Source organism: Loxodonta africana, chromosome 21, assembly GCF_030014295.1.
Source record: "Loxodonta africana isolate mLoxAfr1 chromosome 21, mLoxAfr1.hap2, whole genome shotgun sequence".
NCBI lineage: Eukaryota > Metazoa > Chordata > Mammalia > Proboscidea > Elephantidae > Loxodonta > Loxodonta africana.
In genome coordinates, this window is record NC_087362.1 from 49,750,495 (window position 1) to 49,775,601 (window position 25,107).

A 25,107-nucleotide genomic window follows, 5' to 3' on the forward strand; every position below is an offset into this window, starting at 1 on the left:
ACTCAAAACATATCTGAAATGCGTGGCTTTCTTCCACCCTCTAATTTGTCACCACTGGAGAAAGGCAAGAACCTCATCACATGTCTCCCTACTTCCGATCTTGCCTCCCCTACAATCTGTACTTCACAGGACTGCCAAAGAATATCTGATTACATCATACTCCTGCTTAAGACCCTCCAGTGGCCTCCCATTGCATTTAGAATAGTGTCCAAACTCTTACCCAGAGCCTGCAAGACTCCTTGCCAGTCTTTCTCACTCCTCCTTCCCTCACTTCACCTCCGTGTTTTTTGTTTGCTTTTAAACAAGTAGTAAATATAAAGTTTAATAAATTATGTGAACACACAGAATAATACTGTGCAAAAACTTAAACTCACATCCCAAGCTGTTTTGAAAAGATATTTGTATCTTCTCCCTATTATCAAGTTCAAGGCTTTATTAATAAATAAAGACTGCATTTATGAGCTGATAGTGACTGTGGAAATGTGTCTGCAAAGGCCTAGCAAATTAAGTCAGCTAACACAGAGGCCAGAGCTAAATGACAAGGATTATAGACATACTTTACTCTGCAGTTCTCTCATTTTGAGAAACAATAATCTAATGTTTTGTGTTATTTTTAAACACAAGCACAAATATGCCCGTGTCTGGCTCCAGTACCTGCTACTTTACACCTAATATAGGAGCAGATTCTGGCAAAAGGAAAACTCTGTGGGAGACTCAGAACCCAAATTCTAATTCAGCCGACACAAAAACTTAAGGTGGGGGGGAGAGCTGTCAATTGGTGAAAAATATGGAAATGGAAGGCTCCAACATTAGCAGAACTTTTTTTTTTTAATAATTTTTATTGTGCTTTAAGTGAAAGTTTCCTTAGCAGAACTTTTGAAAGCCGAATTCATCTCAAAACTGCACATACTTGGCCATAATACCTGTGCTGGATCACAAATAGCTCTGGAGCCTGCAGCCTGGTCTCTTTTGATGGATACAGAGCGTACAGACAGTGGTCTTTGCAAATGTAAATCTGACCAGGTCACATAAAGGATAAAATTCTTTTTTCTGGCTCAAGTGACGCGCCTCATCTCCGGAGAGGGCGTTGGGAATGAGAAACTTTCTATTAATAATGACCGCTATTTATTGATGGCCTGGCTTACTGCGTCAGACCCTGAGTTAAGCACTAACTCATTAAAAACTCATTGAATCATTAAAAACCACCAGCTGTCTTCGAGTGGATTCCGACTCATGGCAACCCCATGTATGTTCGAGTATTAGGTGGGTATCACCCTTATTTTACAGATGAGGAGATCAAGGCTCCAACTTGCATAATTTGCGCAAACACCCAAAGCCACAGCTCGCAAGCACCACAAAGCTCGCGGCGCGCCGCCAGGTTGTAGAGCGAGAACTACAATTCCCGTGGGGCTGTGCGGCAGCATCGCGTGAGTTGCTTAAATGTGGAGGGCGGGAACGCGGTGATCTAGTCGGCAGGGGCGCGACCGGGGTGAGCCGAGCGGCCGGGAAGAGATTGAGGGTTGACGGCTGACAGCTGACCGCTGAAGGCTGAGGCAATGGCCGACAGTAAGAGCTCTGACAGCGAGCCCACGACGCGCACGCTCCTGCGGCGCGTGCTGGACTCAGCGGTCCCGCGCACCCCGCTGCGGCCCCGGAGTGCACGGACTAGGTATGTGCGGCCGCTGCTTAGGGTTTGGGGCTGGGGGCTGGGGTCTGAGTGGGATTCCCCGCTAACCCAGTTTGGAGAAGACAACTGCTCCTTGGAGAGGAGCGGAGCCCAAGGCTCTGAGAATGGGGAGTGGCTCCACTCCCCTAGCCGGGCTCAGTTGTTTGTTCTGCCACCCCCCGTGCTCCAGACAGCCAGGCCTCGGGACCACAGAGCCTAACTGTGCTCGCGTTTTAGGGAGCCAGCCTGTGGAGGCGTCGGATAAGCGCTCAGAATCTGACCCTCTGCCCTGTTCTCTAGCCCACTTCCCCCCGAATCAGCCCAAGGGTGTGTGGAGCCAGGTATCTGCTCTGAGCTTCTGCCTCCCGGGTGGTCCCCACCATTCCTGGCACATTTGGTCCTGCTGTCTCTGTAGTTCCCAGCTGGAAGATGGGTAAGGAACAGGAGGGCACAAACGGGGCTGAAGCCTGGAGACAGGAGCTGGAATACTACTTTGCTAGGGAGCAGGGGATTTGGTCTGGCTTGGTGGGAGTGTGGCGGGGTAAGTGAGGGCTATAGTGAGCTCAGGGTGCAGAGGGTATGGACCTGCCAGATTGGGTCAGTTCACTTTCTTAATAGGCAATGAGAGCTCCTTAGATCAGGTGGACACTTGAGACTATGTTCCCATCTCCTCCCTGGAGGGGAGGTGAGAGGGTAGAGGGGTTAGAAGCTGGCAAAATGGACACGAAAAGAGAGTGGAGGGAGGGAGAGGGTTGTCTTATTAGGGGGAGAGCAACTGGGAGTATGTAGCAAGGTGTATAAGTTTTCATGTGAGAGACTGACTTGATTTGTAAACTTTCACTTAAAAGCACAATAAAAATTAAAAAAAAAACCATCATCATGAGAACAAAAGGTCAAGAATCACTCAGAAGCAAAGATAAGAAGGCAGGAAACTAGAGTACTGGAGATGGAACAAACAGAACACAATTAAAGAGAATGTTGACAGGTTGTAATAAATGTAACTAATGTCACTGAACAATCTGAGTGGAAATTGTCAAATGGGAACCTAACTTGGTGTGTAAACTTTCACCGAAGACTCAACAAAATATTATTAAAAAAAAAAAAAGGCAATGAGAAGCCATCATTGTAGGTTTTCGATCTAGAAGTCGTGAGGTGGGAGCTGTGCCCTGGGAACGTTTATGTGGCTCTGGAACCTGAGAGGGATTAAACTGGAGAGACTAGGGTGAGGTAACCCACGTGGAGGTTGCAGTCAGATCCTGAAAAGTACTCACAAAGTTTAAAAACACTTAAATATCCTTCTTGGATTGTTATTTTAACTTCTGGAATGGATACTCTCCCAATTGTGCCTCTTATCTATGTGGCTAATGCCTACTTATCCTTTATGGTTCTGCCGAAGTCACTTCTTGAAGCCTTCCTTAGCCTCTCTCTGGCTGTTGTTGTTAGGTGCCATCAAGTCGGTTCCGACTCATAGCGACCCTATGCACAACAGAACAAAACATTGCCCGGTCCTGCGCCATCCTTACAAACCTCGTTATGCTTGAGCTCATTGTTGCAGCCACTGTGTCAATCCACCTTGTTGAGGGTCTTCCTCTTTTCCGCTGACCCTGTACTCTGCCAAGCATGATGTCCTTCTCCAGGGACTGATCCCTCCTGACAACATGTCCAAAGTATGTAAGACGCAGCCTCGCCATCCTTGCCTCTAGGGAGCATTCTGGCTGTGCTTCCTCCAAGACAGATTTGTTCGTTCTTTTGGCACTCCATGGTATATTCGATATTCTTCGCCAACACCACAATTCAAAGGCGTCAACTCTTCTTCGGCCTTCCTTATTCATTGTCCAGCTTTCACATGCATATGATGCGATTGAAAATACTATGGATTGGGTCAGGCGCACCTTAGTCTTCAGGGTGACATCTTTGCTCTTCAACACTTTGAAGAGGTCCTTTGCAGCAGATTTGCCCAATGCAATGTGTCTTTTGATTTCTTGATTGCTGCTTCCATGGCTGTTGATTGTGGATCCAAGTAAAATGAAATCCTTGACAACTTCAATCTTTTCTCCGTTTATCATGATGTTGCTCTTTGGTCCAGTTGTGAGGATTTTTGTTTTCTTTATGTTGAGGTGTAATCCATACTGAAGGCTGTGGTCTTTGATCTTCATTAGTAAGTGCTTCAAGTCCTCTTCACTTCAAGCAAGCAAGGTTGTGTCATCTGCATAATGCAGACTGTTAATGAGTCTTCCTCCAATCCTGATGCCCCGTTCTTTTTCATATAGTCCAGCTTCTCGGATTATTTGTTCAGCATACAGATTAAATAGGTATGGTGAAAGAATACAACCCTTACGCACACCTTACCTGACTTTAAACCAATCAGTATCCCCTTGTTCTGTCCGAACAACTGCCTCTTGATCTATGTAAAAGTTCCTCACAAGCACAATTAAGTGTTCTGGAATTCCCATTCTTCGCAGCGTTATCCATAGTTTGGTATGATCCACACAGTCGAATGCCTTTGCATAGTCAATAAAACACAGGTAAACATCCTTCTGATATTCTCTGCTTTCAGCCAGGATCCATCTGACATCAGCAATGATATCCCTGGTTCCAAGTCCTCTTCTGAATCCAGCCTGAATTTCTGGCAGTTCCCTGTCGATATACTGCTGCAGCCGTTTTTGAATGATCTTCAGCAAAATTTTGCTTGCATGTAATATTAAATGATATTGTTCTATAATTTCCACATTTGGTTGGATCAGCTTTCTTGGGAATAGGCATAAATATGGATCTCTTCCAGTCAGTTGGCCAGGAAGCTGTCTTCCATATTTCTTGGCATAGATGAGTGAGCACCTCCAGCGCTGCATCTGTTTGTTGAAACATCTCAATTGATATTCCATCAATTCCTGGAGCCTTGTTTTTCGCCAGTGCCTTGAGAGCAGCTTGAACTTCTTCCTTCAGTACCATCGGTTCCCGATCATATGCCACCTCTTGAAATGGTTGAATATCGACTAATTCTTTTTGGTATAATGACTCTGTGTATTCCTTCCGTCTTCTTTTGATGCTTTCTGCATCGTTTAATATTTTCCCCATGGAATCCTTCACTGTTGCAAATCGAGACTTAAATTTTTTCTTCAGTTCTTTCAGCTTGAGAAACACTGAGCATGTTCCTCCCTTTAGGTTTTCCATCTCCAGCTTTTTGCACATGTCATTATAATACTTTACTTTGTCTTCTCGAGAGGCCCTTTGAAATCTTCTGTTCAGTTCTTTTACTTCATCAATTCTTCCTTTTACTTTAGCTGCTCAACACTCAAGAGCAAGTTTCAGAGTCTTCTCTGACATCTACCTTGGTCTTTTCTTTCTTTCCTGTCTTTTCAGTGACCTCTTTCTTCGTGGATGATGTCCTTGATGTCATTCCACAACTCGTCTGGTCTTAGGTCACTAGTGTTCAATGCATCACATCTATTCTTCAGATGGTCTCTAAATTCAGGTGGGATACTCAAGGTCATATTTTGGCTCTCGTGGACTTGCTCTGATTTTCTTCAGTTTCAGCTTGAACTTGCATATGAGCAAGTGATGGTCTGTTCCACAGTTGGCCCCTGGCCTTGTTCTGACTGATGATATTGAGCTTTTCCATCGTCTCTTTCCACAGATGTAGTCAATTTGATTTCTGTGTGTTCCATCTGGCGAGGTCCATGAGTATAGTCGCCATTTATGTTGGTGAAAGAAGGTATTTGCAATGAAGAAGTCGTTGGTCTTGCAAAATTTTATCATTCGATCTCCAGCATTGTTTCTATCACCAAGGCCATATTTTCCAACTACTGGTCCTTCTTTGTTTCCAACTTTTGCATTCCAATTGCCAGTAATTATCAATGCATCTTGATTGCATGTTCAATCAATTTCAGACTGTAACAGTTGATAAAAATCTTCTATTTCTTCATCTTTGGCCCTAGTGGTTGGTGCATAAATTTGGATAATAGCCGTATTAACTGGTCTTCCTTGTAGGCGTATGGATATTATTCTATCACTGACAGCATTGTACTTCAGGATAGATCTTGAAACATTCTTTTTGACGATGAATGCAACACCATTCCTCTTTGAGTCATTATTCCCAACACAGTAGACTATATGATTGTCTGATTCAAAATGGCCAATACCAGTCCATTTCAGGTCACTAATGCCTAGGATATCGATGTTTATGCATTCCATTTCATTTTTGACGATTTCCAATTTTCCTAGAGTCATACTTCGTACATTCCAGGTTCTGATTATTAATGGATGTTTGCAGCTGTTTGTTCTCATTTTGAGTCGTGCCACATCAGCAAATGAAGGTCCTGGAAGCTTTACTCCACCCATGTCATTAAGGTCGACTCTACTCTGAGGAGGCAGCTCTTCCCCAGTCATCTTTTGAGTGCCTTCCAACCTGGGGGGCTCATCTTCCAGCGCTATATCAGACAATGTTCCACTGCTATTCATAAGGTTTTCACTGGCTAATGCTTTTCAGAAGTAGACTGCTGGGTCCTTCTTCCTAGTCTGTGTTAGTCTGGAAGCTCAGCTGAAACCTGTCCTCCATGGGTGACCCTGCTGGGATCTGAATACCTGTGGCATAGCTTCCAGCATCACAGCAACACGGAAGCCCCCACAGTACGACAAACTGACAGACACATGGGGGCTCTCTGGCTATGTCAGTCATATTCCCTGTCTTTTCTCATACCCCTAGGCTCTTCTTCATCCACACCCTTGTTGACATAGGGCTAGGAACAGGGGGTATGGGAGAGGCAAGTGATTTCTGGGTCCCTGGCCCTGAGGGTGGAGTCCCTGAGTGAGCAAACGATTAAGTGCTGGCTACTAACCAAAAGATTGGTGGTTCGAACCCACTCATTGGCACCTCGGAAGAAATGCCTGGTAATTTGTTTCCAAAAGGTCACAGCCTTGAAAACCCTATGGAGCACAGTTCTACTCTGCAACACATGATGTTACCATGAGTTAGAATCTACTCAATGGCAACTGGTTTTGGTTTTCGCCCTGAGGGAAAAGGGCTTCAGGTCAAGACTCCTGATGAAGGCATGTCTGTGCATGCTCTAGCTCCCTATCCCTACACAGCTCTCAGAGCCACTGGTCCTTACGCAGTGCCAAGAGAGCCTTACTTGAAACGCCTTCCTCCAGGAGTCTGAGCAGCCAAAGAAAAGTGACCGCCAGGCGGCAGTCCCATGGAGCCAGGGTAAGTACACAGTTCACTGACCACTATAAGGCCCTAGCTGCCTTCAGGGTATCCTAAGGTCTAGCTCTGTCCTGGAGACCACCTTGAGGGGATGCAGAGTGTATCAATCTGCAAAGGGGAACTCAAGATAAAAGAACAAACTGGTCGCTTGGTGCTTTATCCATAGGCTATTGGCAGATGGGCCCATGTTCAAGCCAGGGGGCACCTGGAGGAACAGACACCCCGGACCCTGCTAAAGAACATCCTACTGACTGGTGAGTGTGTGCTGGTTTTCTGGCCAGAGTTAGGACCAGTCCTGTGCTATCCACCATTCCAGGCAACCTGACCTGCTAACCCCACCCTCCTTGCTGTTTCTTCAGCCCCGGAATCTTCCATTGTGATGCCAGAGTCAGTGGTGATGCCAGTGGTCCAGCCCTCCAGACGATCCACAAGTGGTCCACAAGTGGTCCAGCCCTCCAGACGGGAAAGCAGTCGGGGCAGGTACACAGTGAACTCCTCTGTTTGGCTGGGCTGTTGGGCAGCTAAGGTCAAGGGGTCTCCTGGGGGTCCCAAAAGCCAGAATTGGGCTTTCTGGCCCATTTGAGATGAGCTCCATTCTTGTAGCCTGGAGCTGCAACTTCCTGAACTTGAGCCCTCCAGAACCCTAGCTCCAGGACTGCTGGCTTCTGGCAGGAAGAAGCAGAAGCTGAGACTGTCGGTGTTTCAGCAAGGAGTGGACCAAGGGCTGCCTCTCTCCCAAGGTGAGGCCCTGAACACCATCTATTGTTACCCTTTCCCTCTTGCCCTCTGGAGAGGCTAAGGGGGCCTGAAGAAGGATTCTCAGGGGCCTGGGTAACTTACCATGGTTTCTTCTTTTTCATCCTGTTGCCGGGCACTGACAGAGCCTCATGGAAATGCTGATGCCTCCTCCCTCACCAGGTGCTGTTGGTTTGTTCTAGAGAGGCTTGGGGAGGGAGATGCTGATTACACTGAATCCGGCCATACTCCTCCTTGCCTGTTTTAGCCTCCTCTATGGTGGCTGGTCCAAGAGATGAGAGCCTCAGGGCAGATGGGGAATCCTCTATGGAAACTGGGCCTCAGGTACCTGACTTGCCTTTGTGCCTCCTTCCCTCCCAGCACCTCCCTCAACCTGAACTTTGCCACGCCTCTCCAGTCACAGTCCGTGGGGAGGCCAGGTTTGGCCCGTAGACCCCCCACTCGCCGAGCTGTAGATATGGGTGCCTTCTTACAGGATCTGCGAGATACTTCCATGGCCTTGGTTTCTCCAGGTGAGGTTGAGGTTTCTCCCTGCCAGACCTGTGGGGAAAGCCTTCCCCACAAGACAGATAGAAGGTACTGCTGAGTCCAGGGTCTGCTTTCCTCTTGTGGGTCAAGGACAGTGAGTGCGCCTGGGTGGTAGGTCTGTAAGGAGTTTCTGCTTTCTTCCCACAGGTGCCCCTTGCCTTGTTGGGGCCCAGTCTTAGTCCCTTAGTGTGTCCCAGGACCCTCATATCCTTGGGCAGCTACTGGGCTGAGGGCAGGAAAGGGGTTTGGAGTGGTGGCTAGAGCTTGTTGGGAGGTTGAAAGGGGCCAGGTTTCAGGATCAGCTGGCCAGTGAGAGCTGATCTGGGAGGCTGATTCTGAAGACAAGTCAGTGTTCACCAGGGTAAGAGGATGGTTCCGGGCAGAAGGGGCAAAGCGAGAAGTAGAAAGTGGAGAAGGCGTGGGTGAGCAGTTTGTGTGGGGCATGTTGTAGAGGCCTGGGAGTGCCAGGCTAAGGAGCAGGGACTGGCTTTGATAAACAAGGAGGCAGGGGAAGATAGATGAGGCTCAGAATGGGCCAGGCCCATGTGCTAGGTAGCCTTCTCCCTCTGACGGCTGCTTGGGACAGACTCATGGGGCCACTGCCCAGGCCCTAGTGACTTTGGGTAGCAGCAGGGAGGCCTAGAATACAATGAGTACCAGCTGGTCCTTGATCCCCAGGTGACAGCCACAGAACCCCTATTGCTACCCTGCAAAAGGACGCTGTGTTGGAGGACACCCAGCCCTTCTTCCCACCCTTGGTTGGCCGCTCCCCCAGTACGCACTGCTCCCTGCCTGGTCCCTCTCACACTGGGGCTGTGCATGCTGAGAGGGCTGTTGGTCGCAGGACATGGAGTGGGCCTGGGCTACAGAACAACAGTGAGTATGTGGGTCAGGTAGTCTAGAACTCAGCTTAACCTAGGCAAGAGTTGGCATTGGTGGTTTTCCCTCCTCAGGCCCTGCGTGTGCCCCCAGAGCCTCCTGAGTGTGGGTTCCTCTTCCATCCAAGGACAGAATCAATGTTGGGTCAGGAGACTCCACACCAGTGCTCTGGGGCTGCCACTGGCCTTCTCTCTCCCAAGTGGGCTGGGCTGGGTTTTGCTACTCCATCTTTACCCTTTTCAGAGCTACATCCTTGGCCTGCTGCTTCTCCAGCCTGTATTCTCTCTCCTTCATTCAGGTCCTGAGAAACCAACCCAGCTTCTGGCAGGAAGGGCAGTGGAGGTCAAGGCCCTTGCTGTGGGCTTCCCAAACACCAGCAGTGGTATTTCTGGAGAAGATGGAGTAGAGCCCTTAGGGGATGCAGTTGATGAGCAAGCAGAGGAAAGGATGGAAGAAGGAGGTCTAAGTGTGAGTGAAGCAAAGGAGGCAACAGGAACACAAGGATCTGCTGGGGTAGAAGAGTCTGAGGGGCACACAGAGGTGACAGAAGCAGATGGATCTGCTGGGGCTGTTGAGGCTAAGGAACCAGGAGGATCTTCGGGGGACAAGGATACTTCCAACAGAACAGGTAAGGGGCCCAGTGCTGGGATCAAGAGGGTGAGTGGTAACAACTGTGTTCAGGCCCTGGCCTTGGAGGAGAGGCTTACCTGGGTTGCATTTCTGGCCACTGGTGGGTTGGTGTTAGGAGGCGAGAGAGACTCTGAGGGCCCCCTTGCCTGGCTGGCTGGAGCTAAGAGATACCCTTGAGGAAAAGGACAAGGAGGCTGTGGACCTGTAGGACTGGGTGAGATGGTCAGGGCTGAGCTCCCTGTGATCTTCTCTTTCTCTGCAGCAAGTCCACAGTTGGCCTCCAGTGGCCCCAAGTCTCTCCAGGCCAGGCGACTTCGTCAGTTTCTTGAGCCAGTCCCACCACGCAGCACTGCAGAGTAAGATCCTAGGTCCCAATTCCTCTTGGGAAGAGGGTAGGCTCTGAGGATGGCATAGGGCATCCGTGTAACACAGGGTCATCCCATGGGTATGCAGATGATTACCCAGCAGAGCAGGGGCTCAGAGGGGCTCTCCCAGAGGACATCCATCATCCTGGTGCCCACCAGGGACTTAGAGGAGCTGGGGAAGTAGGGAAGGTTTCTTGGAGGAGGATTAGCAGAATCGGGACAGGCAGCAAGGGGGAGGGAATGCTGAGGCCCAGAAGTCATGGGCCCAAGCAAGTACTGGTTTGTGTGATGAGGCTAGGCTAGGATGTTAGGTCCAGGCTGTGAAGGAGCAGGGTCCCAGGGAAGGACCATGCCTCCGTGAGCTCCCAGCTCCACCATCCCCAGCTGAAGGTTGGAGCTGCTGGTCTAGGCCAGCCAAGGTACACACGGGCCCCAGTCTCAACAGCAGCAAGATTTGTCCTTGAATCCCAAAACCCACTGCCATTGAATCAATTCCAATTCAGAGCAACCCTATAGAACAGAGTAGAACTACACCATAAGGTTTCCAAGACTGTAATCTTTACAGAAGGAGACTGCCACATCTTTCTGCCACAGAGTGGGTAGTGGGTTTGAACCGCCAACCTTTTAGTTAGCAGCCAAGCACTTAACCACTGTGCCACCAGGGCTCCTTTGTCCTTGAATAAGGGTCTCTTTGGGCCGCAGTTGAGCCACCTCTGACCACTCCTGCCCCCAGCTTGGGTACAGAGCCTCTGCAGTCTCTGTTGGCCAGGCTTCCCCCCAGGCCCCGAACCGCTGGCCGCAGGCCCTGTCAAGATCCCTATAAGGCCGGACTGAATCACTACATGAAACTCTTTAGCTTCTATGCTAAAATGCCCATGGAGAAGGCAGCTCTTGAGATGGTGGAGAAGTGGTGAGTCCTGGATGCTTAGGGTGGAGGAGAGCCCTTCAGATCCCTAACAGCCCATTCAGTTTGCTCCACCCCAACCTTCTTGGCAGCCTGGACAAGTATTTCCAGCATCTCTGCAATGACCTGGAGGTATTTGCTGCTCACGCAGGCCGCAAGACTGTGAAGCCAGAAGACCTGGAGCTGCTGATGCGGCGGTGAGCGGGTAGAGGGTATTGTTGGGTTGGTGGGGCTGGCCCCTCTGCACATGGTACTGGCGCTGATTCTGTCTATCCCTCCCCCATTTGCTGCAGACAGGGCCTGGTCACTGACCAAGTCTCGCTGCACGTGCTTGTGGAGCGGTACCTGCCCCTGGAGTACCGGCAGCTGCTCATCCCCTGTGCATTCAGTGGCAACTCTGTGTTCCCTCCCCAGTAGTGGCCAGGCAGTAACACATGTCCTGTTTCCACCTGGGCTCTCTTGGCCCCACATACTCCTCCAGGTCTCCTCCTCCCCCTCCCCCTCCCCAGCCTCAATAAAGTATCACAAATAGAATATGCTGTGTTTTGGTGCTTGTCTCCCCACCCTTGCTTTCCCGCCACTACCCAGCAGTCAGGAGAATGGCATAGGTTCAGACAAACAAAAATTTTATACTAGAAGTCAGGAGTTAGTGGCACTGGCGCACTGAAACTGCCCAGAATGGCCTTAGTTTGCAGGCTCTAGCTCTCCTCGAGGCCCCACGCGCCTTATGTCATCCACTTGAAGCCGTTCCATCACAGTCTGAAGCCATGTCTTAATGTCCTCTTCCTTCTCGTTGCCCTCCTCTGGCAAGTCAGTCACGGGAATCTGGAAGGCCTGGCTCATGTAGGTGTTCAGGGTCTGAGTGTCCAGACTGGGGTCAATGTTCATCAGTGCTTCCCGCAGCTTGCGTGGAGTTATCTCATTATAGCTGTGCCATAAGGAGAGAGAGACAGGCCTTGACCCCTCCTCTGTACCCCCAGACCTGAGGGTGTCCTTCCTGCTGGGCTTGAGCAGTCTGTAGTGCCCAGCAGCATGCTCAGTGCAGAGGGAGACCCATGGGCTTGAGATGCCACCCTGTGACCCCGCCTGCAAGACTCGCCTATGGCTGAGTGGGCCTGAGAACCCCAAGGTCACTCACAGATCCTGGCCCAGCTCCTGCTTTAGTTCCTGCAAATACGCCTCCTTCTCATCCACATACTGTTCCCACAGCTTCTGAACAAAGGGGTCACTCTGGCCCTCGTCGTCCTAGGAGGAGCCACAGGGCAGGGTGAGGGCACACTGGCCAGGGTCCAGCCGAGGCTAAGGGTAGGGGCCATGAACTTTCCTGGATTCCCCCCAACCCACCCACCTCCATAAACAATGAGCGGTAGTTGAGCAGGTCTGCATTGCTGCTGTTGGGATGCCAGCCCCCTGCCTCCATTAGTTCCTGAATTTGCTCTTCCTTCTTGAAGGGGAAAGTACTCTTGAGGATGGTGCTGTGAAGATACATGAGGGCCAAAAGGGGCCTGGTTGAGGCCTGCTCACCCACCTCCCTATCCCCTCCACTGCCAACCTTAGCAGTGCTTAAAAAACAGCAGCAAGTGCTGAGACTGTGGCCCCCTTCCCACCAGGCTCCTCTTTTCCCTGCACACCCAGGAGCCTGGGGAGAGGAGGTGTTGAGCAAGAGTTTGGGGTGGCCTGGCCTCACCTGAACTGCTCCATGGATAGGAGTCCCTCATTCTGACTGTCAACACTTGTCATCTCCTTCAGCAGCTGTGCTTTTGTCTCCTTCTGGTTGATATACACACTCTCCTTCATCTACAGGGAGGGAAGCCTTCATTAGTTTCCTGGAGTAGTGGGCTCAGAGCTGAGCTATGCTGGAAACAAAGGCCTGTCTCTGTTTCCCTGAGAAAAGCAGGTGGGAGGCCAGGTCCAAGCTCACCTTTCCCATCAAGACTGCATAAAACTGACTCATGACCTCGTTGGAGCGGAAGAGCTTGATATTTTCAAAAATGGTGTAGGCCCAGGCCATGGCATCAGTGGGCCCAAAGCGACGCTCCAGGAAGTTGAAGAAGAAATCTGAGAATCTCTCTTTCTGTATGGTGAGAGGAAAACTCCTGAGTTAGTCTGTGCCAGGTTTGGTTGGCTCTCCTCCCTGCTTCCTAGCACCTTAAGGGAATCCCCTGGAAGACTCTGGAGGCCAAGCTGGGCCAAGGGGCCTAGTGAGATCTGACCTGCTCCTCAGCAAGACGTTCCTTCCAGGTATCCTTTAGGAGGTTTACCACCTCCTTCTTTGTTGGCTTCTTGTTCTCCACAGTGCCATCGAACCGAAGAAAAGGGGGGATGGCTTCCCCGTAGCCCTGGAAGGGAGTGTCAGCTCATCTCTGGGCCCATCCGTTGTCCCACCTTCAAGCAGGCAGGGCCCTACATGGTTCCTCCAGAACCCCAAGCCTCAACAGCAAGGCCTAACTGACTCTGACCTCAAGTTTTCCCAGCCCAGAGACTTCCTTACCAGACCAGGGAAGAAATCTTTCTCCCGGAGCAGCCCCTCGCCTATCTCCTCCAAGAGCACGTCCACCAGCTGGTCACTGTTCTTGCCCTCGGCTAGCATTTGCCAGCGCTCTGGGCCTCCAGCCACCACATCTGCAGGCGGGGAGAGGGAGCTGGAGTCCCAGTGAGGCAATGGAGCAGTCCCTCAAGCCCCACCAGCCATAATTACCTTCACACTTGGTCCAGTCGGGCCGCGGCGTGGAGGTGCGCTGGATCTCCTGCAGCTCGGCATAGAACTGGTCCCGCTCCTTCAGTGTGCTCATGTGCAGCTGCAGCAGTATCTCATGCTCCTTGCAGACTTCTTCATAGTCAGCTCGCAGGCTGTCTAGCTGTGGGCAAGGTGATTGGTCCCTGTTACCCCCCCGCCTGCCTGCCCTACCCTGCCTGGCCCTGCCTGCCTGCCAGCACCTGCTCCTGCAGATCCTTGTTGGTCTTCTCCTGCATTTCAAAGTCCCTCCTGGGTACCACATCTCCAAAATTGGCCTTCATAGTGTTGAGTTCCATCTGCGTGCGTGTCAGGTCTTGCCGGGTCATCTTCAGAGCCAGTGTTAACTTCATGGGGTCCTCCCCCCAGATCCCTGCCAAAGGGCCCACCAGCTCATGTCACCTTGGCTCTGGGGTTTGTGACCCAGGACAGGGCTAGAGTGGCCCACAGGATGTGCCCCAGGTCCTCCTGCTCTTCTTACTTGGGGTCCCTTGGCTCTTGCCTACAGTGCAACCAACCTGGGGCTTCAGGCTTATGTAGAGAAGCACAGGCCATGGGGTACCTCGCCTGTCCCCCATACAAGAAGTCTAGGCTGCCTCAGCTGCCAGCAATGTTTCTAATTATGATTCTCAGTCCAGCCCAGAAGACCCATAGCCCAAGGTAGAGAAATGGACATCTTCCATTGGGAATGGGCATGGGATGGGCAGATATTAGAAGAGATGGGTGAGTGGGAGTGAATGGTGAGAGTTAGACTTCTCTCCAGCACCTCCTCAGGGAAGAGAAGTCCACCTGGAGCTTACCTGGAGACTGGGCTAGTGACATGTCCTCCCGCTGATAGCGTAGCTCGTTCAGGTCTGTGATGAGGATCTTGCGGGCATCTCGCTCACTAAGATACCGCAGGTACTCCTGAGCCAAGTTCTTCCTCAGTTTGGCCACCTGTTGGGAAGATGGCTGTGTGGTCTGGGGCTGCCTCTGGACTCCAGTATATAGCTAGTTACTACAGGGGATGGCATGGACGCTGGGCAGCCCCATCAGAACTCGGAAACTGGGAAGATGGAGGAAAGATTTTGGCCATCCCTGAGAATCCAGCAAAGGGCCAATCTTCCAAAAAGCCTGGCAGCCAAGCAGCAGGGCTCTGCTGGCACTCGGGACCACACAGAGCCAGGTCCCAGCCAAGCAAGAGGGCAGGGTGTGGTGGTAGCAGAAACTCTGGGGAAGGTGTAGCCTAGTATGTCACTCCAGACAGAAAGGTAGAGGAGGTTAAAGGGTCACCTTGGTGCCCAAGGCCTCAAGGTCACCCCTGGGGTAGGGGTAGGGCAGGAATTCAGGGAGCCAGTTACTGCACCCCATTCCTCATTTACCTCGCTCTGCAGTGAAACCTTCTCCTCATTCTTCTTGTCAATGAGTTTTAGCAAATTCATCTTCTCCTTCTTGAGCATGGAGATTTCATATCTCTCCTCAGCCCGCATGGCTAGGATTCTCTCATTGCAGTCCTCATTCACAGTGACAAGCTTAGACTTCAGGGGCTCCAGAGCCCGGATCTTCTCCCTCTGGTGGGCTAAACAGAGGCAGTAGGGCAGTAGGGGGCTCCCTTTGGGCCATGGAGAATAACTAGGAGACATAGATCCTAAGATCGTGGGTAAGCGGCCACATCCTTTGCCAACTCCAGGAGTCTGTGCACACTGTGTTCAAATACATGGACCCTGCTAAAGCCATTTCTGCCCTTGCTTTTAAATCAGGGGCAGAGTTCAGATGAGGCCTTTTTCCATGGCAGCCTTTAGTACTACAGCCCCGCCATACCCTGAACCTCCTGAGCCTGGCCAGGGGAGGGGGGCATCCTCATTTCCCAGAGGGACTCACTCTCTCCTGGGGTTTACTCTCAACAGGAAAGGTGCTCTATTTCCTACAGATACTTCCCACTGTGTTTCCTAAGGACAGGAGGTGATTGGTACCCTGGGGTGCCCTCTCACAGAACGGCATGAGCAAAAGGCCTGAGCAGGGCTTGGGGACTTCAAGGCCCAGTTAGTAGCTGCCCCAGTCCTGTTGTGGGGCCCCAGAGGGTCAGAGTAGGATCCTCTCCGTCCCTTCCAGGCTGGAGGCAACATCCAGCTCCCCTGACTCAGGTGGGGAAACTGAAGCAAGGGAGCTGTCTTACCCAGCATGACTTCATACGCATTCTTGATGGAGGACAGCAATGGCTTATATGTTTTGAAGTCCTCTATGAAGAACTCAAAGATCTCTCTGTAAGGCTGGCAAGGAAAGTGAACCTGTCACCTTCTGACTCGTAGCTGCTATGCTACCCTTGGTGGGGACCTGTATCTTTACTTTGCTTAGAAGTATTCCAGCAGGAGGCTGCCAGGCAGCCCACGTTCAAGTGAACGCGTTGGGCTCCAGTCATGTCTCTCCCAGCCAGGGGGCTATGGGGCAGCTCTGCCCTCCTTGACTGCTCTCAGGAGGCCTCTCTGGGGTGCTGTCTCAGAGCCCTGGCAAACCACCCTGGCCCAGGACCTCCCTTCTGTGCCCTAGCCCCTCTCCAGGCAATCAGCCTCTTATCTTCCAGGCCCTGTGACTCAGTTAGCTTCTCATCTGCACCCCTCCTCATCTTAGAGCCCTGTGGGGGCAGGAAGAGATCGGAAGTTCTAACCTGGTATCTAACCACCAAGTAGGGGTATGGTTTCCTGTCCCACTTGGACCCACAGAATGTGTTTGGCGGTAGCATTGTCCACTGGGATGAGCGCAGGTTTGGTAATAAGGCCTGAGTTTGAATCCCAGCCCCATCACTTCACAGCTATCTGCCTTCTCCAAACTTCTGCTTCCTAGGTGGGGCGGGGGGGGGGGTTACCTTCTGCATGTGAGAGCATATGTAAGGCACCAGCCCAGGGCCTGGCACACAGCTGCTACTCAATTAATGCTTCAGTCAGTGAGTAAGTCAGAAGTCAGGGAGTCCCCGTCTTTGTCCCTGTTTGAGCAGTGAATTTTGGTGATTCCCTCCCTAATATGTACCACAATCTAGGTGGCAAATAAATTTCTCTTGCTTTTTATGTGTCTGGGCTGGCTCCTCAAGCTTGGGGCTGTCCTTGGCTGGCAGGTGGACACTGTAAGAACACTGAATACTGGCTTGCCCAAATGCCAGTGTTCAGGCTGCCTGGGGGCTTGGAATCGCAGAGCTGGAGGGACTGGAGACAGTATCTGGAGACCTGACTCAAGTGGGGAAACAGAAGCCTCAGGAGAGTTTTGGTTCTGTACCATATCCTTGTTCTTCTCACTGGCTTTGTCAGAGGACATGCTTATCTCACCGGGAAGGAGACCCCAAAAGTGCTGGGAGAGGCTGGTCTCTCTCTCCTAAGGGTCTGAGTACCTACTCCTGGTGGGTGAGGTATCCTCCTAACCTCCTCAACTTTCCCACAGTTTATTCTGTGGCTCTGACCTGCAGTCTCAGCTCCTGGGCAGAATCCGTACTCAGGTCCAGTAGGAGAAGCTCCTTGCGCAGGTAGTTTTCCAGCTGCTCCAGGTACCTTGGTTTGGCAATGCCCAAGGACTGCTGCTGCCAGCTACTACAGGGGATATGCTGGGCTGAGATAAGCACCCCATGGGGTCCTTGCACCCTTGGCTCAGTGCTGCGCACACCCCTGCTCTGTCTCTCAGTCTGATGCCCAGTCTCTATTAGCCTGCCCCCCCATCAGGCTGGCCTGTGCTTACCCTGCTCGCTTCCGGTAGTCCTCTGAACAGGGCTTTCGGTTTGGCAGAATGGTCTGGCCACTGGCGTACATGGGCCATGGGGACAGGTGGCTGCCCATGTAAAACTGAGAAGGCTGCAGGAAGGCATAGGTGGGGTTACCATGGCAACACCGCTGTCCTCCCCAATGCTCCTCTCTGTCTCCCCTCCAGCCCCAGTGTTTTTTACCTCTTTAATATGGTTCATAATGATTGTGGGCCCCAGAGGGGGCTTGGGTTAAATTCCATATCCGGATCCTAGGAGCCCTTTCAAGCTAGCAGTAACTGGTTCCTAACCCTACCGGTGTGGAAAATGCCATCTCTTCGGGCTCTTTTTTGCATGGCCCTTTCTGTTGCATTCTGCTAATTATGTATGTGTTTCATCTCAATCTTGGGATCACTCATTTTTCCCTAAATATTTATGGAGGACATACATTAGGTCTTGTGCTAGGTCCCAGGGAGGACTCCAGCCTCTTGAGGGGGCTCTGGATTACCCTATTTCTGTACACCCAGAATCAGTGGCACTGTACTTCACACTCTTAAGTAGCATGAAGCAATACTGTGGAATAAATATATGAGGAAGCATAATAATTTAGCACGCATAAAAGGCAAAATATAATTTGGTTCCTTAGTTTGGAAGTTTAGGGTCATGGTTTCATGGGACATCCCAGTTAATTGGCCTAATAACGTGTTTCGTGCTTCCGTTCTACCTGCTAGTTCACTGCATAGTGCCTGGGATTTTAAAAGCTTGCAAGCAGCCATCCAAGGTACAATTAGTCTATATGCACCTGGAGCAACAGAGGAAGAAGGAGAGCCAGAAACAGGAGGAAGATATGGAATGTGTGGCTGGTTGCCTCCATGAACAATTGTTTCCTTTGCTATGAGACCAGAAGAACTGGGTGGTGCCTGGCTACCACTACAGAACATTTTAACCAAAGAGATTCCATAGAAGAATGCTGGTCAAAAGGGGGGAAATGTAGAACAGAATTTAAAGTTCTCATGGAATCCAGATTCTCTGGAGACGTGGAGGCTGGGTGAACCCCTGAAACTATTGCCCTGAGATAATCTTTAAATCTTAAACCAAAAATATCCCCTGAAGTCTTCTTAAAACCAAACAGTAGTTTAGCTTAACTAGTAAAGAAGGTCTGACATAGCATTGTGCACTTTTAACATCTATCTATATGAGATCAAATTGATAAGAGCAACTCAAAAAAGATTCGATAGTAAACTTAGGGGGTAGTGAGTTTATGTTAACAGGGGAGGAATAACTTAGAAAAGGAGGGTGAGTATGGTTGCACAACTCAAAGAATGTAATCAATGTTACTAAATTGTACATGTAGAAACTGTTGGTGTATGGTTTGCTGTACATATTCTCAACAACAATAAAATAAATAACAGAAGGAAAAAAGGTATAATACAAACTACAATGTTACTCATTGAGTTTATCTGTTTGTACATGCTTTTCCCTGGTTCAAAAATTCCCTAACTAGTTACTCTTAAGATGTCAGGGGTTCTCCCTGATGCCCTTACCAGGCTGGAGCCCCCCCTTTCACCTTCCCATCACTATATCCATCCCATGTCACTGTAATTCTACAGCTAAGACCCTTCTTCTCTCATTGACAGAGAATATGTCTGTCTTATTTACCACTGTATCCCCAGTGCCTGGCATATAGTAAACAACAACAACAAAACAAACAAACAACAAAAAAAAACAGTTGTTGAGTTGATTCCAACTCATGGCTACCCCATGTATATCAGAGTAGAACTGTGCTCCATAGAGTTTTCAATGCCTGATTTTTCAGAAGTAGATTGCCAGACCTTTCTTCCAAGGCACCTCTGAGTAGACTAGAACCTCCAACTTTTCAGTTAACAGCTGAGAATGTTAATCAATTGTACCACCCAGGGATAAATAAAAACACAAAGGGAAAAAAAGAGAGAAAATGAAACATCATCATAGTAAAGAGCTTAAAGTCCATCTATCAGAATATAAGCTACATCAAGCAGAGAAAGTGAAAGACACTAACCTCAAGAGTGATATAATTGATAATGATAGATGAACAAATTTATATAATGTATTAAATAGAAATAAAGAACAAGCTTTTTTATAATTTATTTTGTTGTTGTTGAGAATATATACAGCTGAACATACACCAATTCAACAATTTCTACATGTACAACTCAGTTACATTGACTACATTCTTTGAGTTGTACAACCATTCTCACCCTCCTTTTCTGAGTTGTTCCTCCCCCATTAACATAAACTCACTGCCCCCTAAGTTTACTATCTAATCTTTTGAGTTGCTCTTATCAGTTTGATCTCATATAGATAAAAAAAAAAAAATAGATAGATCTTAAAAAAGCACAAAGCGCAAGTCAGGCCTTCTTGACTAGTTAAGCTAAACTATTGTTTGGTTTTAAGAAGACTTCAGGGGATATTTTTGGTTTAAGATTTAAAAGCTATCTCAGGGCAATAGTTTTAGGGGTTCACCCAGCCTCCATGTCTCCAGAGAATCTGGATTCCATGAGAACTTTACAATCTGTTCTACATTTCCCCCCATCTTGATCAGGATTCAAGAACAATCTTTAAACGTATACAAAAAACTAATTATAGGTCACAGATAAGGTCTTAAGACATTTTCAAACCCGAAAATACCTTGCATTTGCTGATAAATGTAATAAAAATAGGAATTGATAATAAATTCCTATTTATTATCAATTCCTATTTGAGTTTATCTGTTTGTACATGCTTTTCCCTGGTTCAAAAATTCCCTAACTAGTTACTTAAAATACAACATGTATAGAAATAAGGTTTCTTATTTCTGATTACTTAAAATACAACATGTATAGAAATAAGGTTATATGTTCAAAATGTTTGGGACATAGCCTGAGTAGCACTTACAAGGCATTTATTTTACTTGCTTATAATACTTTCAATACTGAGAAAGTCTTAAGGAACTGTACCCCTGGTTGCTTGAAAAGGAAAAGAATGATCGATCTAAAGGAAAGCAGGAAAATAATAAACAGGAAATAAGAGAATCAATGTACAAATTGGAAAAACGAAATAAGTCAAATTTGAAAATCAAATTAGATAAAATTTTTTGAACGACTATCAAAACTGATGTGATTTTTATAAAAGTAACCATGGAAAACACCTGGGAAATCGTCAAAGAAGCACCCTAGCGAATTAATGATGTTTTTCAGTGTCAAAAGGCCAATCTGCGTGTTTTGTCTGCCGTTTTTACCCGGAGTTTACGTGGTAGCCCTACTTTGACCGTGGAGGGGAGTGGAAACTGGAGAACCAGCGGTTAACGCCGCCCGTTGGCCCAGTTATATAAGAGCTGGGGAAGACCTTAGCCAGAGGGAGGCTGGAAAAGTGTTCCTGGGCACTCTATGCTTTCTGCTGTCCCCTGCAGGTGAAAACGGGAAGTGAGGCCCGGGGGAACAGTGGGTGGAACAGTGCCCCCTGGGGGTCGAGAAGGACGGTCGGTCAGGCCGTGTAGAAGAAAGAAAAGGCCCGCCACAGACGCGCCCAGTAGGTGGCACCTGAGAGGGATGGGGAGGGGGTGAGTGCTAGCCCCAAGTCAATGGATCTTCAGGAGAAGTCTGCATTGTCTCTCTTTCCCTCCCTGGAGTCGGGGTCCCGGTGCTCCCAGGCTCACAAAGCGTATGACCCATGTGTCCTCAAATCCTCCACAAAAGGCACACTCACGCAAGGAAAACCACCACAGCCCATGGTGCTCCACTGTGAGCTGGTGTTAAAAATTTGCTCAAGTGTGTTTCATTGTCTGTGAGATTTAGGCAATGGCTGTTTGTTGATTAGATAACAAGAATCAACAAAAGACCAAAAGGTGCTTAATTTTTATGTAAAAACTTTAAAGAACAGGAATGGAGGAGGGACCTTTCCTGAGGCTGGTAAAGGGTGTCTGTTTCCAAACCAGTGCCAACAATGTGATGGGGAAGCATCCCTTTACTCTTGCCTTCACACACCTACCCACAAGCTCTCAATGTATGCTAGTCACTCAAGTACCCTACCAGGCACTGGGTCCACAAAGGCAAAAAGATACAGTCACAGACCTGAAGGTCCTTGGTGGAACTGGTGTGAACATCTCAGCACCTAGCACAGTGGCTGGCACCTGGCCAGCTTGGTGAAGAAGTGAGGTATACGCGAGAATGTTGAGCTGCAGATGGAAGGTGCCTGTGGGCCAGGGGGCTGAGTCCCTTTCTTCCTGGGAGATCTGGGAGGGCTTCTTAGAACAAGTGGGGCCGGAGTGCACACACACACACCAGAAGCTAGTTGGCTTGGTTTCTGAGAGGCATACTCCCTGACCAGGGAAAGGCAGCTCTGGTGGGTATGTTTTAGATGTGTGGTGCTATTGGGCTGCAGATAGGGTCGAGGGGGTGACATCTGGGGTTCCAACAGCATATTACCACTCACCGGTGTCCTCCGTTTCTGAGAAAGCTTGCGTTTCTGGATACTCTTACCTTCCTGGACAAAGGAGTCATTTATGGTCACTACTGAAGGTCGCTGGTTTGATCTGCATAGAGAAGGGGAAGGCTGTGGTGGATGACAGGTATGAGTGGGAAGAGCCCCCTCATCTTCTGGATCCTCAAAAGATGGCCTCCTTTCCCCCCAGAGCCAGGCTGTGGGTCTTCCAGCACTGCCTCCAGATTCCCAGAGATGCTGGCAAACAAGTGCCTGGCCCTGTGCCCAGACCACTTTCCTACCTTCGCAGAAACATTCTCCTCATCACCAGAGTCTCGGCAAATCCTGCAGTAGCAGGACACACCCACCATGAGCCCAGAGAACCTTCTGCAGGCCTATACTTCTGTTTACTGTGCTCAGCTGTAGCCGCAATGATGGTTTCATGTACATGACTGTGGCACACTCTAGGGGATTCTCTTTCTAAGGATTGTCTTTCTGAGTCTATTTCAAATCCCTTCTACACAAGATTACGGTTTTCTAAATCATTCCTGTGATGGTAACAGTATCCTTTCTGAAGCCTGCTGCCTGGTTCCTGTAGAACTCATTTTAGCTCTGGATAAAATCATCAAATTGGTTAACTAACTCTCTCTTCTTGGGGACCTTTGTAGGCTTTCCCTGTCAAGGCAGCAGACCCTGAAGGATTAGAGTTTAGGTGAGATCAAGATTTTTGTACTGGGAATCAGTAGAAGGGGAAATTACATGCTTACTGAGTGCTTATTATATGCAAGAGTGTGACAAGAGTTTCTCTTGTTCTGCCTAAATGCTCCCAACAATGCTGTGATGTGGGCTGTGTTGCCTCCATGTCTGACAAATAGAAGCTGAGGCCCGGAATGTTAAGGGCCTTCTCTGAAATTCCAAAGCTAGAAATGTACTTATCCAACATTTTTGTTCTAATTCATATTCTCTGTGGTCTTCCTGGCCAATGGACCTTGTTGTTGTATTCTTTTTGAGGCTGCACCCGAGTTTAGGCAGGAGCTACCCATGTGGCCATGGGAGACACCTGGGCTGCTTAGAGTCAGCCCCCATTGGACATGAGTCTTCCAGTGAGTGAAGAGGCAGTTTATTCCCATGGCTAAGAGTTCAGGTTCTAGAGTTTGACAGAGCTAAGTTCAAATCCTATTTCCATCACTCATCTCTCCAGGCTTCTATTTCTCCATTTGTAAAAATGGTGATGTTACTACCTCATAGGGTTATTGTGAGAGTTAAATGTGGTATATAAAGTCCTAGTTGTTTTTGTTAGGTGCTGTCAGGTCGGTTCCGACTCATAGTGACCCTATGCACTACACTGCCTGGTCCTGCGCCATCCTCACAAATGTTGCTATGCTTGAGCCCATTGTTGCAGCCACTGTGTAAATCCATCTCCTTGAGGGTCTTCCTCTTTTTCATTGACCCTCTACTTTACCAAGCATGACGTTCTTCAGGGACTCATTCCTCCTGATAACATGTCCAAAGTATGTGAGACATAATCTCGCCATCCTTACTTCTAAGGAGCATTCTGGTTGTACTTCTTTCGAGACAGATTTGTTCATTCTTTTGGCATTCAGTGGTGCCAAATGGTATATTCAAAATTCTTTGCCAACACTGCAATTCAAAGTCATCAATTCTCATTCAGTCTTACTTATTCATTGTCCAGCTTTTACATGCATATGAGATGATTAAAAACACCATGCCTTGGGTCAGGTACACCTTAGTCCTCAAGGTGACATCTTTGCTTTTCAACACTTTAGAGGTCTTTTGCAGCAGGTTTGCCCAGTGTGATGCATCTTTTGATTTCTTGACTGCTGCTTCCGTGGGTGTTGATTGTGGATCCAAGTAAAATTAATCCTTGACAACCTCAATCTTTTCTCTGCTTATCATGATGTTGCTTATTAGTCCAGTTGTGAGGATTTTTTGCTTTGTTTATGTTGAGGTGTAATCTTTGATCTTCATCAGTAAGTGCTTCAAGTCCTCTTCACTTTCAGCAAGCAAGGTTGTGTCATCTGCATAATGGAAGTTATTAATGAGTCTTCCTCCAATCCTGATACCCTGTTCTTCTTCATATAGTCCGGCTTCTCAGATTATTTGCTCCACATACAGACTGAATAGGTATGGTGAAAGGATACAACCCTGACTCACATCCTTCCTGACTTTAAACCACGCAGTATCTTCTTGTTCTGTTGGAGCGATTTCTTCTTGATCCATGTAGAGATTCCTCATGAGCACAATAAAGTGTTCCAGAATTCCCGTTCTCCACAATGTTATCCATAATTTGTTATAATCCACACAGTCAAATGCCTTTGCATACTCAATAAAACACAGGTAAACATCTTTCTACTATTCTCTGCTTTCAGCCAGGATCCATCTGACATCAGCAATGATATCTCTGGTTCCACGTCCTCTTCTGAATCTGGCTTGAATTTCCGGCAGTTTCCTGTTGATATACTGCTGCGGCTGCTTTTGAATGATCTTCAGCAAAATTTTGCTTGCACATGGTATTAATGATATTGTTCGATATTTCTGCATTTGGTTGGATCACCTTTTCTGGGAATAAACATAAATATGGATCTCTTCCAGTCGGTTGGCCAGGTAGCCGTCTTCCAAATTTCTTGGATAGATGAGTGAGCACTTCCAGCGCTGCATCTGTTTGTTGAAACATCTCAATTGGTATTGTCAATTCCTGGAGCCTTGTTTTTGCCAGCACCTTCAGTGCAGCTTGGACTTTTCTTCAGTATCATCAGTTCCTGATCATATGTTGCCTCCTGAAATGGTTGAACATCAACCAATTCTTTTTGGTATAGTGATTCTGTGTATTCCTTCCATCTTCTTTTGATGCTTCCTGCATCAATTTAATATTTTCCCTGTAGAATCCTTCAGTATTGCAACTTGAGGCTTGAATTTTTTTTTATTTTTATAATTTTTATTGTGGTTTAAGTGAAAGTTTACAAGTCAAGTCAGTCTCTCACACAAAAACTTATATACACCTTGCTACATACTCCCAATTACTCTCCCCCTAATGAGACAGCCTGCTCTCTCCCTCTACTCTCTCTTTTCAAGTCCATTTCGCCAGCTTCTAACCCCCTGTACCCTCTCATCTTCCCTCCAGGCAGGAGGTGACAACATAGTCTCAAGTGTCCACCTGGTCCAAAAAGCTCACTCCTCACTAGCATCCCTCTCCAACCCATTGTCTAGTCCAATCCATGTCTGAAGAGTTGGCTTTAGAAATGGTTCTTGTCCTGGGTGAGGCTCAAATTTTTTTATTCAGTTCT

At 48.5% G+C, this 25,107-nt stretch overlaps 2 protein-coding genes across 4 annotated transcripts; one reads left to right on the forward strand and one right to left on the reverse strand.

The window, feature by feature from the left end:
* Positions 1 to 1,480: 1,480 nt before the first annotated feature.
* CENPT (centromere protein T) lies at positions 1,481 to 11,657 on the forward strand. 3 transcript variants are annotated; one of them, XM_064273913.1, is made up of 13 exons: positions 1,481 to 1,669; positions 6,779 to 6,869; positions 7,036 to 7,123; positions 7,229 to 7,349; positions 7,473 to 7,609; positions 7,751 to 7,787; positions 7,986 to 8,137; positions 8,832 to 9,029; positions 9,331 to 9,660; positions 9,925 to 10,018; positions 10,761 to 10,937; positions 11,024 to 11,128; positions 11,225 to 11,657. In XM_064273913.1, exons 1-13 carry the CDS (start codon positions 1,557 to 1,559, stop codon positions 11,346 to 11,348), a joined length of 1,767 nt encoding a protein of 588 aa, XP_064129983.1. In that variant the 5' UTR covers positions 1,481 to 1,556; the 3' UTR covers positions 11,349 to 11,657. The 3 variants fall into 3 exon arrangements, with proteins under 3 accessions (XP_064129983.1, XP_010595045.1, XP_064129982.1); XM_010596743.3 differs by having other exon boundaries at positions 6,815 to 6,869; XM_064273912.1 differs by having other exon boundaries at positions 6,815 to 6,869; positions 8,832 to 8,927.
* On the reverse strand, positions 11,349 to 22,117 carry TSNAXIP1 (translin associated factor X interacting protein 1). The gene is made up of 15 exons (XM_023556576.2): positions 21,815 to 22,117; positions 17,365 to 17,477; positions 17,093 to 17,219; positions 15,821 to 15,914; positions 15,027 to 15,223; positions 14,466 to 14,601; positions 13,869 to 14,038; positions 13,630 to 13,789; positions 13,423 to 13,553; positions 13,145 to 13,270; positions 12,853 to 13,005; positions 12,619 to 12,728; positions 12,280 to 12,406; positions 12,070 to 12,176; positions 11,349 to 11,859 (listed from the first exon to the last, which is right to left on the reverse strand). Exons 2-15 carry the CDS (start codon positions 17,460 to 17,462, stop codon positions 11,616 to 11,618), a joined length of 1,980 nt encoding a protein of 659 aa, XP_023412344.1. The 5' UTR covers positions 17,463 to 17,477; positions 21,815 to 22,117; the 3' UTR covers positions 11,349 to 11,615.
* Between the last annotated feature and the right edge of the window lie 2,990 nt (positions 22,118 to 25,107).

Coding starts and splice junctions, on each gene's coding strand:
- CENPT (XM_064273913.1), top strand. CDS start 1,557: ATGGCCGACAGTAAGAGCTCTGACAGCGAGCCCACGACGCGCACGCTC. Junction 9,030..9,330: donor GCCTGGGCTACAGAACAACA/GTGAGTATGTGG, acceptor TCCTTCATTCAG/GTCCTGAGAAACCAACCCAG. Junction 10,019..10,760: donor CCACCACGCAGCACTGCAGA/GTAAGATCCTAG, acceptor TCCTGCCCCCAG/CTTGGGTACAGAGCCTCTGC.
- TSNAXIP1 (XM_023556576.2), bottom strand. CDS start 17,462: ATGGGCAGCCACCTGTCCCCATGGCCCATGTACGCCAGTGGCCAGACC. Junction 13,790..13,868: donor ACAAGGATCTGCAGGAGCAG/GTGCTGGCAGGC, acceptor CCTTGCCCACAG/CTAGACAGCCTGCGAGCTGA. Junction 11,860..12,069: donor CAGGAGCTGGGCCAGGATCT/GTGAGTGACCTT, acceptor CTTATGGCACAG/CTATAATGAGATAACTCCAC.